The 17408-nt window shown below is 40.4% G+C and overlaps 1 protein-coding gene across 1 annotated transcript in view; it reads right to left on the bottom strand.

The window, feature by feature from the left end:
- Positions 1–6407: 6407 nt before the first annotated feature.
- LOC143297278 (serine/threonine-protein kinase Nek9-like) overlaps positions 6408–17408 on the bottom strand; it is a 36112-nt gene continuing 25111 nt past the window's right edge. Inside the window, exons 19-24 of the mRNA XM_076609545.1 lie at positions 15948–16121; positions 15403–15468; positions 14099–14304; positions 13153–13416; positions 11903–11953; positions 6408–9821 (exon numbers count right to left, since the gene is read on the bottom strand). Of these exons, the coding sequence (XP_076465660.1) occupies positions 9735–9821; positions 11903–11953; positions 13153–13416; positions 14099–14304; positions 15403–15468; positions 15948–16121 (848 nt within the window). The 3' untranslated portion in view covers positions 6408–9734. The remainder of the gene's footprint in view (positions 9822–11902; positions 11954–13152; positions 13417–14098; positions 14305–15402; positions 15469–15947; positions 16122–17408) is intronic.

The following is a 17408-nucleotide window of genomic DNA, read 5'->3' as shown; positions in this document are numbered from 1 at the left end:
AATTATTCTTTTTTCTTTCTTGCCCTTTCTTTCCCCCGTTTTTAAGCCGTCAGCCCCTCATTTGTTTCAGATCAGACACAACATTATTAGGACTAGGAGTATGCCGTAACCCATTCACTGACTCATTTTGTGTGTGTGTGTGTGTTGGTTGTTTTTTTTCTCTCCTAAGATTATCATTATTTAACTTTTTTAAGTGTTGCTTAAGAAGAAATAATCAAAACTTCATTCTATGCAATGTTGTTCCTTTTCTCTTTACCGTATCTATCCTAGCTATAGCTTAGGGAATATTATTTCTGCTTTGCATGCATACATCAGTACATATCTCCAGGTACTGCTGTCATTAATTACTATCTTACTGGCACGCATAACTAAACAACAACATGTACAAGAAACATGGGGGAAAGGGATGCACAAGATAAATCATTAGATTTAACTGGAAAACATGTTTCAAATTCAATGCAGCATTCTGTACAGGATCATTTTGGTTATTCGAGCACTCAGCAAAGAAAATATAGAATGTGAGCTTCCAGTGTTATTTTTAAAAAAAATATATATATCCATTTGGATTTTTTTCCCCTACATTTACTGATTTAGTATCTACTTAATGCATATATAGTTAATTTTTAAACCTGGATTAATTGAACTAAATAAATTTTACTAATTTTTATCTCAAAGTCAAAATGAATTTCGTTTCTTTTTTGTTCTGATTTGTTGACTTGTTGCTTTCAAGTATGGCCTGAATAGCAATGTGTTCTTCTCTCTCTCAGTCTCTCCTTCAACAACTTTCTCAACTGATAATACTTCACATTTTTCACTGATGTAAATGTTAAATTACTTAAAATCTTTTTTCAGGAATCAGTCCATGCTGCAGACACAATAAAATCTGTTATAGTTGTCTGTGACCAAATAACATACCATTGTATTTCAAAGTTGTTGGAGGTGGTGTGTGTCTGTGTGTGTATGTGTGTGCGAATGTGTGTCTGTGTGTGCACTGGGGCAGTTCTGCACTGAACATGATGCTCCCTTGACTATATAAATAAAAATAAATCCAAATTTTTACTTTTGTCTTTAATTGGTTTTTAAGAACTTGGAAAACCAAAACAGTATACATAAATGTATCCATTTCTGCAAACATTGTCAAAATGAATCACTGCGTACAGTAATGTAAATACAGGTAGATCTTATAAAGTTAAACATTTTTTTTTTTTTAAACCCTCTACCACAATATCTGAATCATATAACTTTAAGAAATACCAGTGAAGTTTGTGATGAGAGGTAGAGTGGCTGGGACATTTGGGAAAACAGGTAAATTTACACGATGAAATTTGCTACAGCTGTTCCGCTCTCTCCTTTAGCTCAGTACAAGTCTAATGTTAATTTGATAAATTCATAAATTATACAGTTATAGTAATCATAAATGATTACGTTATCAGTAGAGTTTGGAATAAGCAAGCATGTGTGTGCTTCAACACCAGTGAGTGTTAATCTCTGTCTAGTGTCTAAGAGTATCTGTCCTGTGCATGGACAGTGGTATTTCACAAACCAATACCAGTTTCCACAGATGGATAATACTGCTACTGAATTTGCATGTGCTGGAAATGACAGATATATATATATATATATATATATATATATTGATGATGATCTTGTTTTATAAAGTAAAAAAGACAAAAAAACTGTTTCAGCATTAGTGCTGATAATATTCTAAAAACAATTGTTTGACTTGAGTTTGATAAAACTTGACAACAACCTATATATATAATACAACTTTCAAGCTTTAACCATTCCAATTTACTAATGCAGGGTCAAGATCACGGTGCACATACTTTGATCTGCCAAGAAATAAATGTTATTTAGCACTTTGTGGGGTTTTTCCCCTTTTTTTTTAAAATATTTATTTCCTGATGGTTTGCTCAGATTATTGTAGAAATTAGAATAATATTTGTCAGAAATGGTCCAGAAACTGTATGATGTGTATCAATAAGAATATGACCATTTTACAAGCTTATGATTGCCAAGCTTTATAGTTTATTTACATTTTTAGCACCAGTATGTGTCGAAGTAGCTAACTAATAAATTTTAGGCAAATCAAGCCATATTATATATGTGGCATCAACTTAAAAACTTGCCATTGAAAAAAATTGAATCCTTTCACAGTTTCAGATTTCCATTACCTCGGCGAATCAATAGATCAAGTAGAGATTAAGGGGGAGGAGAACAGCTGAGCAGAAAAGAGACAGGAGAGATCTGGTTTATGGCTGGAAAAAGAATGGCGAGATGAAAGGATGAGTTGGGAGAGAACGAGATCTCTCTCTCTCTCTCTCTCTCTATATATATATATATATGTGTGTGTGTGTGTGTGTGTGTGTGTGTGTGACAGACAACAAAAGATATCAGAAAACAGACAGAGAATAATAGAGAGAGGAAGGGACTCAATATGAGAGGTAGTTAAAAGAAAGATAAACAACTAGAGTAGGAGATGGGAGAGAAAGTTTCTGAATAATATCAATAAATGCTAAAACGGTTCATGTGCATGTGCACTGGGAAAGAGACACAGATAATGCACTACAGAGTTTCAATGTCTCACCCGCCTGGGATGTTTATTGATTTAATGCTTTACAAAATGTCTGACTCTGTGCATCTGCATCTGAAATTAGCATGCCACTAAAATAGAAATAACTCAATGTTGGCCTAAACTGGCAACCAACCCTTTTTGTTTTTTCAAGGTAATGTTGTTTTTGTCACACTCCCAGTCATGGCCAGGCTATCTAGATAAGACTGACACACTTTCCTATCACAGCTCAGACACTGTTTGTGTACCACCCATGTCTGAAATGATCATGACGAAGCATGGATATTGTGAATGTGGAGAGATATATATACTCTGTGTGTGTGTGTGTGTGTGTGTGTGTGTGTGTGTGTGTGCACATACATGTGTATCTGTCACTCTGTGTGTGTGTGTGGTAAGGAAGGGGTGTGTGTGTGTTTTGTGAAGTATTCACTTACTGTTTGTGGTCGCTTGTATGGATTATGTGAGTATGAGTTAGGAGTTTTATTTAATCACCATTTACAATCACATGACATTAGTTTCACCATTTACAATCACATGACATTAGTTTAAGACCAATCACAGCATATTTTAAATAACTCCCCTCCCCACCAACTCTCTTGACTTGTCTCTCTTATAATTTATGCTTGTATGCTTTAACATGATTCACTTCATTTTCAGAGAGCTGACATTAATCATTGATTACTTAAGCAGGTTAAAATTTATATATAATTATGAACATAGAATCCTGTTAATGAGTTTAATATATCTTGCTTGGGTTCATCATTTGTCTGTCTTGGGCTGCAGTTCTAGTCAGTTAAGTAGTTGTGGTGTCTGTAAATCAAGTGTAAGTGATGATAGTTGTCTTTTTTTCAAGTATTTACTCACTCAGCAAGTGTTCAGTAGTACTTACTTTTCTTTTCTTTTTAATGCGCATTTCATGACACCATGTTATGATTTTTTTATGAACCAGATTTCATCATCTGACTTTTAACAAACCAATCTCTGATCATGATCTCAAGTTAAAAGTAAAATGTAACATTCGTTTAGTCCTTTTTCGAAAGATATTCTATCAGCTTAAAATGATTTATTCTAGTTGATATTACAATTTGATAGTTTGTGTTTCACATGACCAAAAGGTGCAGGTGAGATCATGTGATTCTTTGTCACCTGTGCCGGCCGGTTTTATCATGTGTGTGAAGTTCTTGAACCCAACAACAACGCTTAGCTTTCTACTTTTTTTTTCCGCATTCCCAACTCTCAAGTCAGTTCGAGTCCAATTCACAGTAGATACTACCCAAGCCTTATCCCATGTCTCAGTGGGTTTGAGCCGTTGCTTTTCCCGTGTTCAAACAGGTAAATATTTGTGTTTATAATTCGGCGGTAATCAGTCGAAAATATCTGTATCACGTGCTCTCCAGTCATGCATGATCAGCTTTCGGTGAGCCAAAGAAAATAATTTCTATGAAAGAAAAATTGAGGAACTTACCAGTTTCGACTGTCAGCAAGAGGTAGATTTCACAAACACTCTCTGCGCCACTCGAGACTCCGTGGAATCTCTCCATCGACAAGTAATGGATCATTCGACAGGAAACTTATTACGCCTGCACCGTCTCAGTATCTTTGATGCCACGTTTTTTAAAGGTGAAGGCCACTAAACTGCTGCGCCCTCTCGGTTGCAGTAAACAGACGTAGGGCAACACTGGTTTCATTCTCGATCAAAGTTGCGATGGGCATTTTGGGGGAAGAACGTGCATTCGGAAATAGGATGACTAATACACAAGTCATACAGCCACAACAAAAACCAAATCGATGGTGCAGGCGGAATTTTTCCCCGTTGATTATGCGATGCACCAAAAATAATGCGCATTGCCTTCTCAGTTGACCTTGACAGGGCCAGTCGTATCCATGGTAATGTGGTTTTCGTATGGATCTACGCCAGATAACGGACTGGATGTCTGTTTTGACTTAACGGGTATTTCTGGCGTGTAGCTCCAGGATCCACATGGAGCATTATCTTGTTTACCAACAACAAAAACTGGTCTCTCCCAAGCCAGGATGTGATGGTGGACATGTACACAGGATGCTCTGCTGTCAAACACTGCCCACTCCCACAAATGATTAATTCCCAGTATTAATCGTTCTTCGTTTCCCAGGTCCTCTTGACACCACCCATCATCCCCTCCCATACACATGTGTCAATCTAATTAGTTTCAAAGGACATGATTCTAATTCCCACCAACAATTCCATTTTAGCCTTTTATACCCCCCAAGCCCCCACCCCCGCCCCCTTTCCATTGACACTTTGGTGTCTAAGATTTCCAATCCACACTTACAGTTCCCTATTATGCCTTTGAAACCATACTTCCCATGAAAGGGAAAACTAACAGTGGGGAGGAATACAGCCTGGCACTTGCTGAGAGTGACGTGGTGAAAGACCTGGGAGTGTACATTGACAACAAGATGGATTTCAAGACGCATGTGGCAACAGTTACTGCAAAGTTTAGCAAGATGGTTGGTATAATCAGGCGTTCCTTTGACTACCTATCTGAAGACCTGTTTGTTCAATTGTTCAAATCCCTGGTTAGACCCATTTTGGAATACGGACATTCGGTCTGGAAACCGCAGTCAAAAACATTGTGCAGAGAGGTGGAAGACGTCCAGCAATGGGCAATGAAACTGATTGGTCATTTGAAGAACAAGCCTTATCATGAAAGACTCGCTTTCTTTAAGCTACCTAGTCTAGAACATAGGAGGCAGCAGGCAGATATGATTGATTGCTATGAATACAATTACATACACGGAATCTACAAGACCACAAATCCCGAACTATCACCTGCAGTAAGTAGAGACAGAAGAGGTAATAGTTTAATGCTAAATAAATCACATTGTAGACTGAAAGTGCGCAGTTCCTTCTTTGCTGAGAGAGTTGTTAATAAATGGAACAGTTTGCCAGACAGTGTTGTGACCGCCCCAACCATGTCATCTTTCAAAACTAGGTTAGACACTAATTGGGCCAACTCTCCAAGTATTTATGATCCAGTATGCTATCATTAGGCCATGCATGCCGGTATACTGTATCTAACTGAACGATAAACAGGCCTTCACAGGCCTCAATTGTCTGATTCCAGTTCAAGTTCTTCCAAAAACCACCACTCCCAGTTTATGTACACTTGACATTTTGTGTCAGAGGTTTCCATTTACCACTAAATGTCCCCCATCAACCCACCCTACAGTTCTACCCTCCATCCCTTTGTGTGCACTTGCCACTTTGGTTCAAAGGCTTCCAATACCCAAGAACAATTCCCAATTGATTCTAAACCCCGTCCCTCTCCTGTAGCAATCATCTAAAAAGCAAGTGCCCTATAGGCTTGAAATGATTTTTTCTCCTCTTTCCATAATTTCAGCATGACTGAGTTCTGGTCTGTGTACTAGTCTTTTGGATAAGAGAATAAAATGAGGTTCCACGTACAGCACATGCTTAGCACAAATAAGAATACTGGTGGGAAACCAGAGATGTTCTCAGCAAAATTTCTGAAAGAAAAATCTTTAGAATTATATATATGGGCAGATAACAAAAACAGAGGAAGAATGTGTAGCACCATGTTGTAGGGATACACTCTCACTAAGAGGAAAAGTCAAAATGTCGCACACAGTAGTAAACAGAAACAGGAAAGTAACAACACACAATGCAGTTCCACCCTTACTGCCAGCTGATAAATAACTACTTATAATGTGGTCACACATGTAGATTGTACTTGTAGATTGCAAAACTACGCTGTTCTCCATGTCAGTATTTGCTGCATGGCTGATGAAAACAACAACACAAGAGACAAATGCTGAAATCATTTTCTTGTCATCTCTTTATTGAATTTCACTGAAGTCAAATAGTTCTGTAAAAAAAATCAAAAAGAGGAATAAAACAACAAACAGGCAAACAAATACAAAAAATACAACAACTAATTTTCTTTACCTTTTGACCTAAACCAAGATCATGGTTGAAGTGATTGATCAGACATTGAAAAAAATGTACCACATGGCCCAAGCACAGCAGAACTACTTCAGCGACTTTCAAAGAAATCATTATCCATGCACTGACACATTCATGCATGCAAGCACATGCATGTTTGACAGTTCCACAATCATGATTCCCCCCCTACCCCCCACCCCCAGTTTCTATGAATTGGAGGGTCCTACATATTTTTAAAATATTATAATCCACATACCATCCTCAGTATGTTAGACTGTGTCCATGCAAATGCATAGACAAATGGAGAAAAAAAGGAATGTGGTTCTTTTCTTTATTTCAATATCACTGTTATCCACACACCATTAACTGCATTATAACTGTGCATCAAAATACATGCACTGATGCAGAATGAGAGAAACAGTTCTCTATTTAAGAACCTATATTTTTTAATATCATCTTAACCCATGCACCACTTTGTATATATATCTGTCCATTAGAATGCATGCACAGACAGACAGAAATATATCTATAATGTAAATGGAAAAAAATATGAACAAAACCTGCTCTCTTATTTCGGAGAAGAGGTGTGTGTGTGTGAGAGAGAGAGAGAGAGAGAAAGAGAGAGAGAGAGAGAAGAACCCTTGAATTTAAACACATACATGTCAAGAACATGCATAGAAAGTGTATGCACAAAGGCTCACACACACATATGCACTTCACTGGAACACATGCACTGGTAATGTAATCAAAATAATTCATCTGTCTGAAGACAATACTACAAACTCAAACATATAAATTCTGCCTTCACACACTCACACATCACCATAATTCCCATGCACCAATGTTCTAAAAGGCATCAGCAATATAAAACAGACAAAGATAAAACATAAATGATTTCAAAGATCAAATGTGCTGCAACAGACAGGAACAGATACAAGCCTCATAAAGGTAAAAATAAGGGTATGTTCAACATTTTGTCTCTAATTTCTTTTCTTCCCAAAATGCTTGGTCAAGCTGACTGGTATAGTTGTATATGTTCTTTTTATTTATTTTTTTTATTTTTTAGATGACTTTTTCTGAAAGGGCAGCATTCTCACACCAAAATTGCACTTAGTCGGTACCTACTGAGCTTCTTCACCAACAAGCAGACTTTCACACACACACACACACACACAAACACATGCAAAAGAAAGATGTTTTTACTGTTCGTATTTCCACACTCCATAAAGCATGTGGTGTTTGCAGGTCTACACACAGGTCAGTGCGTTGACAAAAGTTCACATTACATTTCACCACGCTCAGCTTAGTGATAGTCAGGTCAGCATGCTGTCAATGCATGAAAACCACACTTCCTTCAGCAGCCTTACAGTCAGGTCATGGACAATACCTCAAGGGGTATCAGCTGACACTATTGCCAATGTTCACTGCTCTGTGTATATGGAATGTGAAGATAATCTTGTAGTGTCAAATTCACACCTGAATGGTAACAGGTGAAAACAGCCATATAGATCTTGAATGCTATAAAAGGTGTTTCAGGTAAGACGCAGTTATACACAATCTTGCATTACCAAATCTATACCTGTGTAAGTGAAAATATGCATAAATGTCATACACTGTAAAAGGTGACACAGGTAAGACACATAGCTGCAGGATGGATGTGACTGGTGAGAGGAATATCAACAATAATCAGAATATACAGAATATACACCTATATCCACAAGAAGACATTACACAGCAGTCCATGTTTCCATTATGAATTATGGACTTCAAAACATGAACACTGGTGACACGGCTAAGACATCTATCTGAAGGACGGACGTGATTGTGATTTGAGGACCCTCACCACGAATATATAGATAAACGCAAAAGAAAAATATTACAAAACAACACTGGTGACACAGCCAAGACTGCAGGACGAATGTGACTGAGATTTGGGATTTTCAACAAAAACAACATACATTAAATCCACAATCAAATATCATAAAAGCAGCTCCATATCTACTCTATGGACTTGAAGGCATGAACACTGGAAATAAATCATCGAAATACCATCAGTTCTCATTCAACCTCCATAATGGATCCCGTTCCAGAGGTACTCACGGCTGTTGGAACTCAGGCACCAAAGTGCACAGGCCACAACAGACATCCTAACAATGTTCCACAACTGTTTCACAGGCTGAAGAACAAGACAATACTCAGGTTGTGTTGACTCTTAAAGAGTTTATCTTACAAATTGTGTGACCTGTATTGTGATAATGTGAGCATTCTGGTAATTATCTGAGTATGGCATACTTGCTGTCTGCTGCTTAGTGCTGAGCTGCTACTGCAAACACAGGTAAGACATACTGAATTCTGGAATGTGCTGGCCAGGACTACACTGAATTTCAGACTGTAACGACATGGATCCCAACTGAATTTTGGGTTGCACCAGCCGGGATTGACACTGAATTCTGGAATGTACCAGCCAGGATTGACACTGAATTCTGGAATGTACCAGCCAGGACTGACACTGAATTCTGGAATGTACCATCCAGGACTGACACTGAATTCTGGAATGTACCATCCAGGACTGACACTGAATTCTGGAATGTACCATCCAGGATTGACACTGAATTCTGGAATGTACCAGCCAGAACTGACAATGAATTCTGGAATGTACCATCCAGGACTGACAATGAATTTGTGACTATACCAGCCAGGAATGATGCTGATTTCTGGATTGTATCGGCCAGGATTGATACCAAAATAAGGAATGTACCAGCCTGGATTGATATTGAATTTTAGACTGTACAGGCCTGGATTGGTACTGAATTTGGATTTGTACCAGCCACAGAATTTGGAATGTCCCGCCCAGGATTTATACCGAAGTTGAAATGTCCCAACCCAAGACTGATACTGAGTTTTGGAATATACCAACCAGGGTTAATGGTGAATTTTGAATTGTAACAGCCAAACTTTATTGCGAGTGTTGCATTTTACATTAATACTGAACTTTCAATTGCACAAGCCAGGATTGACACTGAATTTTGAATTTTACCAACCTCAAATATGCGGACTGACACTGTTATGTCAGACTGCACCTGTCAAATCTTAGGATTGACCAGACATTTGACACACAGCCATTGACACACAGCATAACTGCAGCTGTCCAGTCTGGCACCAGCTGAAACGTTGAGTTTCTGGTCCCTCTGTGCTGATGAGTGGTTGGAGCACTGTTCAGCTGTTTTCAGGGTGATCGGTGGGGGTGACTGGATCTCCATGGGCATCTACTGAAATGCCAGCAGATTCCAGAGCCTCCAGGAACTGAAACAAACAACAACAACAAAAAACAACAACATATAGTTTATATTGTTGACTGATGAAAACAATCTCTTTACAGTCTGATGAAAATATTCTGTTCAGTTCAGGAGAAGGACAAAAAATGCATAACATGTGTTATAGTGTGTCAGGCGCCTATGGTGGAAGCGTGGGATTTTCTCAGACACACTGCTCACTGATGGACCCCTCCTTCCTACCTCCCTACTCTTCTCCCCCCCCCCCCCCCCCCACACACATTCCATGGCATCTATCCCCACCAACACCCCTCCCCATACCCTCTCTCCCTTTTCCCCCCTTCCATGGCGTCTATCCCCACCAACACCCCTCCCCATACCCTCTCTCCCTCCCCCCCTTCCATGGCGTCTATCCCCACCAACACCCCTCCCCATACCCTCTCTCCCTTTTCCCCCCTTCCATGGCGTCTATCCCCACCAACACCCCTCCCCATACCCTCTCTCCCTTTTCCCCCCTTCCATGGCATCTATCCCCACCAACACCCCTCCCCATACCCTCTCTCCCTTCCCCCCCTTCCATGGCGTCTATCCCCACCAACACCCCTCCCCATACCCTCTCTCCCTTCCCCCCCTTCCATGGCGTCTATCCCCACCAACACCCCTCCCCATACCCTCTCTCCCTTCCCCCCCCCCTTCCCTTGGCCAAGTGCAGAGGGAGCAAGTTGTCAAGAAATACTAAGTAAAGATGGTATCTCCTCTGACCACCACTACCCCTTCTTAACACATGAAATATCAGTGGACCTTTTCTTAACTGATCAAAATAATGTGTTCACAGTTCAGGAGAAGAAAAACAGTTGCATCAAACGAAGTATCAGTCGACCGTGATCTTATGCCTCCGACTTGCATCTGTTTCTTTTTTTTGAGTGGATATCTATCTTCACAAGTTAGCCAGTTAGCAAAGCTAAATGCTGTGCACTACCAAAACAAGAGTCTGGTACAACAGGGCTAACAACCACATATCACGACTTAGTAAGTTTCTTCTTCTTCTTCTTCTTCGTTTGTGGGCTGCAACTCCCACGTTCACTTGTACATGCATGAGGGGGCTTTTACATGTATGACAGTTTTTACCATGCCATGCAGGCAGCCATACTCTGTTTTCAGGGTGTGCATTCTTGTTTCCATAACCCACCAAACACTGGCATGGATTACAGGATTTTTAGCATGCGTATTTTGCACATATGTTGAGATTGGAAAAAAAGTCAGTAAGTTTAATCTGGCCTGTTGTCTTTATTTTTCTTCTTCCACCCCCTCCCCACACCCATTGAACATTATCTATTTTCACCATTCACCGACCACAAACAGTAATGGGAAACAACCCACATTGATGCATCATGCTCTCCTGAATGCCAAAGGATGGATTGCGTCCCTTCAATCAGTTACTCTTCAGTGCTGATACACCGGAAGGAACATTCCATGACTTTTTTGCTTTTAAGTTCACTGTGTGAGCCACTCCTGGGTGAGAGTATGACGTTCATAGTGATTCGTGGCTTTACAATGTACGCTCTGTCTAATGGAAACAGAACAGTGTATGTAATGCAATTTCAGGTGTCACTTTTCTAAACAATATTTTGGATGTGCACACTATGTGTGCGTTGTTTCTTTCTCTGTATGTCATTATTATGTGTCAAAAAACATGGCCCACCATACCATAATAACACAGCAGATTTCAAGTCCTTTTTTTTTTCGACTAAAAGGCGAATGCATCAGCAAACGTAACACCAAATCTTCCCTTTTATTTTATTTCATTTTTTGAAAGAGCATTACATAATTTTGTGTCTGAATATGGAACCCCCGATTTTCTTTCAAAATCTGACCAGCAGCCAGACTTGTATTTACAGGTGAAGCAGGGTGATTCTAAAGCATCTACTAACATGTTGGTCATCTTTTTCTTTTTTTTTTCTCTCAAGGCCTGACTAAGTGCGTTGGGTTACGCTGCTGGTCAGGCATCTGCTTGGCAGATGTGGTGTAGCGTGTATGGATTTCTCCGAACGCAGTGACACCTCCTTGAGCTACTGAAACTGAAACCGAAACTGGTCACCTTGCCTTTCTTACCTTCAACCTCTGTCTTTTCAAGTCATCCACTTCTCTTTGTAAAGCGGCGTTCTGCACATATACACAGCTCATCACATTAACAGGAACTACCTCTCTGATATCAATATTTACATTTCAACAAGTGAAACTGAGCTTTCCATGCTCATACCGCTTGGGCGTGCATGGATGTGTGCATACACACACACACACACACACACACACACGCACGCTCCACACACACACACACACACACTCACACACAATACCACGCATGAAAATACTTTAAATGAAAGTACAACCACAACTAGCACACAAACACACCTACACACACAACATGCAAACATTTGCCATACTTTTACCACTTGGTGGAAATACATCAATACATGAGCAAGCGAGTATTTCCTTTACCCCTATTTTGATTATAACACAAGGATGCCTCCTTCTTGCAGTTTTTCTTTTTTTTTAGTTTGTTCTTCAAATCTGATTTTTTTGGGGGGGGGGGTGGGGGGGGGGGGCACATCAGTGTCTTACAAAATGGGAATAAAAGTAAACAAAAACCTAAATTCATGAGAAAACAAAACCAAACACGAACGAATGAAAACAAACACAAAACTGCCAGTAAACAAGTAAGGCAATTCAACAAACCAAACAGAAGAAACAACGCAACACCAGCACACACCTGCTCTTTCTGTTCCATCACCACAAATCAAGCAGAAGAAACAACGCAACACCAACACACACCTGCTCTTTCTGTTCCATCACAACATATCAAGCAGAAGAAACAAGGCAACACCAACACACACCTGCTCTTTCTGTTCCATCACAAAAAATCAAGCAGAAGAAACAAGGCCAAACCAACACACACCTGCTCTTTCTGTTCCATCACAACAAATCAAGCAGAAGAAACAAGGCAACACCAACACACACCTGCTCTTTCTGTTCCATCACAACAATCAAGCAGGCCAAACCAACACACACCTGCTCTTTCTGTTCCATCACAACAAATCAAGCAGAAGAAACAGGCAAACAACACACACCTGCTCTTTCTGTTCCATCACAACAAATCAAGCAGAAAGAAACAAGGCAACACACAACACCTGTCTTCTGAAAAATCAAGCAGAAGAAACGACGCAAAACCAACACACACCTGCTCTTTCTGTTCCATCACCACAAATCAAGCAGAAGAAACGACGCAAAACCAACACACACCTGCTCTTTCTGTTCCATCACCACAAATCAAGCAGAAGAAACGACGCAAAACCAACACACACCTGCTCTTTCTGTTCCATCACCATGTCCACAAGTTCTTCCCGACTACAACTGTCCAGCGTGTTCCTGACAGAGAGACGCTCTTCTTCCGACCATTTCGCCCCGCTCTCTGCCTCACTGTGGAGACTGCTGAGGGCGTCACTGGATGCCTGGCAGATTTCCTGCTCATCCTGTGTGTATGGGGGCTGTTCACCAGTGAACGGAGCAGCATTGTCAGAACTGCCTGGAGTGTGCCGTAGTGGTATGACCTCTGCCTCTTGCAGTTCCTGTCGAGCAACAGATCACTGTTATTTGACCGAGTGATGGGATGAAAATATTGACGATGTTTGCGCAGACCTGCCAGTGCCAGAAAGGAATTTCTGCGCATACGCAAGTAGATGATAAAAATTTCAGTCCAGTTCAGTTACTCAAGAAGGTGTCACTGCATTGAGACAAGTCCATAATTAAAAATTATATGCTACACCACATCTGTTAACCAGATGCCTGACCAGCAGCTTAACCCAACATGCTCAATCTGGCCGTGAGATTTTCAGATTTATAGAATTCACATTTAATAGGCTCTGTAATTCACTTGCAAGTGCCAAAATGGCATTTAAAAGCACTTGCAAACAAATGATTAAAACTTACAGATAAAAGATCCTTTCATCCACATTAATAATTGGTGAGTTGTGGACTAGAAATAGAACATGTCAGCATATCCATTCTACCCATATCAGTATACTGCACAACATATACTATTTCAAAACCAGACTTGTCCTGGAAATGGAGCATTTTAGTATACCTGCACAGGTTTTGTTCATATGAGCTTGTGCCACATCAAAAAACCCAGAGCAGTCCCGCAAATGGAACAAGTCAGCATACCTGTACAGCATGTATCATTTCAGAACCAAGCCTACACCAAAAAAACCCAAAAAAACCTGCACCATCAGTTCCAACAGGTGTACCCACCAGTTCCAACCAGGGAGGAATACTGCTGTCGCCCATGCTGTGGGAGTTGAAGCCCTCGGTGAACCTGTCCACCTGATGCGTCTGGGCCTCGTCTCCTGAGCAACAGTCTCCCGTGCTCGGTTCACGCAGGCTGAACTCTGCCCATGACCCACTCTCCGCTTCGCTGCTGGAAGGTGTCGCTGGTGAGAATGCCGAGCCTGATGCCACTGGAAGAAAATACATGGGGTAGTTTGACTGATGGAGTGAAAACAAAAGGAAAGAAAAATGATGGATTGACAAACATTGCAAACTTGATGGGAAAACCATTTCCAGAGACACAGGCATTGACACAACAGACAGAGATGGAGGAATCTGGTGAACAGTTTCTTCTGTTCAGCAACTCCCAAAATTCAGAGAGTTATGGGAGAAGATGAAGAAGACTGATATAGTGCATAGTCTTCAAGAGCCCTGACTGCAGTAACAAACGTGTATATTTTCAAAAGATGTACTTTAAGAAATAGTAACCACACGTGGATAAGGAATGGAAATTTTTAGTTTGACAGCATGAATGCACATATGTGGTTAGTTTTCTTTGCTGACTACATTAGTTCACTGCGTGTGTGTATCTCTGAATGTGTGTTGTATATATGTATGTGTGAGAAAAAAATAAGTTGCACTGTGCATTTAACTTGAGTGTAACTTTTAAAGGTGCAAGGAAAATAAAGTTGCATTAAAGCACTGTTTATTTCATTCTCACCTTTGGGAGAAGAGAGGGACACCCTGAAGTCTGGAACTTCTAAAGGTACAAGGAAAACAAATCTGCATTAAAGCACTGTTTATTCCATCCTCACCTTTGGGAGAAGAGAAGGACACCCTGGAGTCTTTAACTTCTAAAGGTGCAAGGAAAATAAAAAGTTGCATTAAAGCACTGTTTATTTCATCCTCACCTTTGGGAGAAGAGAGCGACATCCTGGAGTCTTTAACTTCTAAAGGTGCAAGGACAATAAATCTGCATTAAAGCACTGTTTATTCCATCCTCACCTTTGGGAGAAGAGAGCGACATCCTGGAGTCTTTAACTTCTAAAGGTGCAAGGACAATAAATCTGCATTAAAGCACTGTTTATTCCATCCTCACCTTTGGGAGAAGAGAGCGACACCCTGGAGTCTGTAACTTCTAAAGGTGCAAGGAAAATAAAAAGTTGCATTAAAGCACTGTTTATTCCACCCTCACCTTTGGGAGAAGAGAGCGACACCCTGGAGTCTGGAACTTCTAAAGATGCAAGGAAAATAAAGTTGCATTAAAGCACTGTTTATTCCACCCTCACCTTTGGGAGAAGAGAGCGACACCCTGGAGTCTTGAGTCTTGAGTGTTTTGGAGTTGAGCACCTTCTCTGTAACACAGGATGAACATGGTTACTGTGTCTCCTTTCACTCTCTGTCCATGGAGCTGCTCACTCCCCCAAGACAGCCAGTCCAAAACTAAGATATCTGATTCCACCTAATACACTGATCTATCAGGCAACATTCACATCAGGTAAGACAAGATGAAATCTTACTTCCAGGTGTAAAGAAGAGCAATTACACTTTGCCATAGGAAGAGAGAATATAAAGAGATCTTCAGGCCAACCCCCCAACCCCCCCCAAAAAAAAAAATTGACAATAACAGTCATGAGTAATGCTGCAAGTAAAATATTTTTTACTGACCTATTTTATTTTTTGTCAGTTTTTCTGTTTGTTAAGTCAGGTGTTTTTTTGTTTTTGTTTTTTTGTTGTTGTTTTTTTGTACATCACAATGACCAAATCAGGTGATAATGGCGTGCCTCAATCAACATCATCACCAGCAGCACATGACGCAACGCAGCCCACTCACCAGCTATGATGAGCGTGTTCCAGTGCCGTGACGACAGACAGGGCACGATGTGCATGGAACCGAAGATGGGGCGAGGACTGGCCGTGCACTGACTCCCCTGACCCCCGCCCGAGTCACTGAAGTCCGCCCCCAGGCGTCCGTTCTCCGCCAGTCCGCAGGCGTAAACCATGTTTTCTGAAAAACGCGTGAATTTTGTGTTACATACAACAAGCATTTATCACCAGCCATATGTTCATTCACTCCCAAGTCCACAAGGCAGAAACCATGTTTTCTGCAACATATGTGAATTATGTACAATATACAACAAGCGTTAACATTTGGCCAGACGTCCATTCTATCCAAGTTTGTATGCATAAACCATATTCTTTCCAATTACGCATAAAACCAGCATTTATACACATCTTCACTGGCGAGCATGTGCTAGATAAGATTATACATCAGACAGCATGGACAATGTAGAAGCAGGCTGACTCACAAGACTGATTCAGAACTACTGAAGCTATGAGAGAGAGAGACAAGTGAGACAGCAAGCACAATTATGATAATTAATACCTGTCATGATTGGCAGACAAGAAACTGTTAAGCTCAGTTTGACCTTGACCTAAGAGCAATGTATTTGTGACCAGTCCAACCTCTTGAGGCTTTGACCTTCACTGCATGGCAAAATAACATCAGAAATGTAGACCTCCAAACAAGTCTTATCACATGGATATACAGTGGTGCAGTGAGTCATTGGTGATTAATCAACATTAATTATTATGATTTGGGGACTCTCCACACCTAAAAATTTTGACTTTGGTGTTCAAAGAGAAAAGAAAAAAAATTAAAAAGATAAACACAACACTTTTTATTTTTATTTTTAAAGAAAACAAAACTAAAGCAAAAACACCAAAAACAGATGATTTTTTTTCTATGAAAGCATAAAGGCCTCAGCTGAAGTTCCAACCTTCACTGCATGGGAACAGAACATTACAATGCAGATCTTCACACAAGTCTTATCACATGGATATACAGTAGGTCATTGGTGATTAAAGGAAATTTTCTATCTAAAATTCAATAACATACTTACCATGACCCAGCTAGTGCAGACTCCGGCAGGGGTCTGACATTCCTGTCCTGTGCAAACTACTATCCGCCTATGCGGAGAAAACGAAAGCAACTAGAGCCGATAACCTCCCGGAAGTAGGTAACCTCCCTTTTGTCCCCCTGGCTAGTGCTCTCTTTTTTCCGGCAGCCATCTCGACATCTGTTCCTGTGCACTTCATACGGCTAAGTTTTTTCGCATTTTCTATCTGTCTATCAATTCTTTGGCGATTCTGTTTTGTGTCCAATTATGTCTTCAAACAGGTCGCACAAATATGTGGCTCAACAGGGAGATCAGGCTATTACTCTAATTCGGGGACTCTTCACAACTCAAAATTGTTGACTTTGGTGTTCAAAGATAAGAGAAAAAAAAGTATA

Source organism: Babylonia areolata, chromosome 22 (genome assembly GCF_041734735.1).
Source record: "Babylonia areolata isolate BAREFJ2019XMU chromosome 22, ASM4173473v1, whole genome shotgun sequence".
NCBI lineage: Eukaryota > Metazoa > Mollusca > Gastropoda > Neogastropoda > Buccinidae > Babylonia > Babylonia areolata.
Note: the sequence above shows the minus strand (reverse complement) of the source record. Positions and strands in the feature narration are given on the sequence as shown.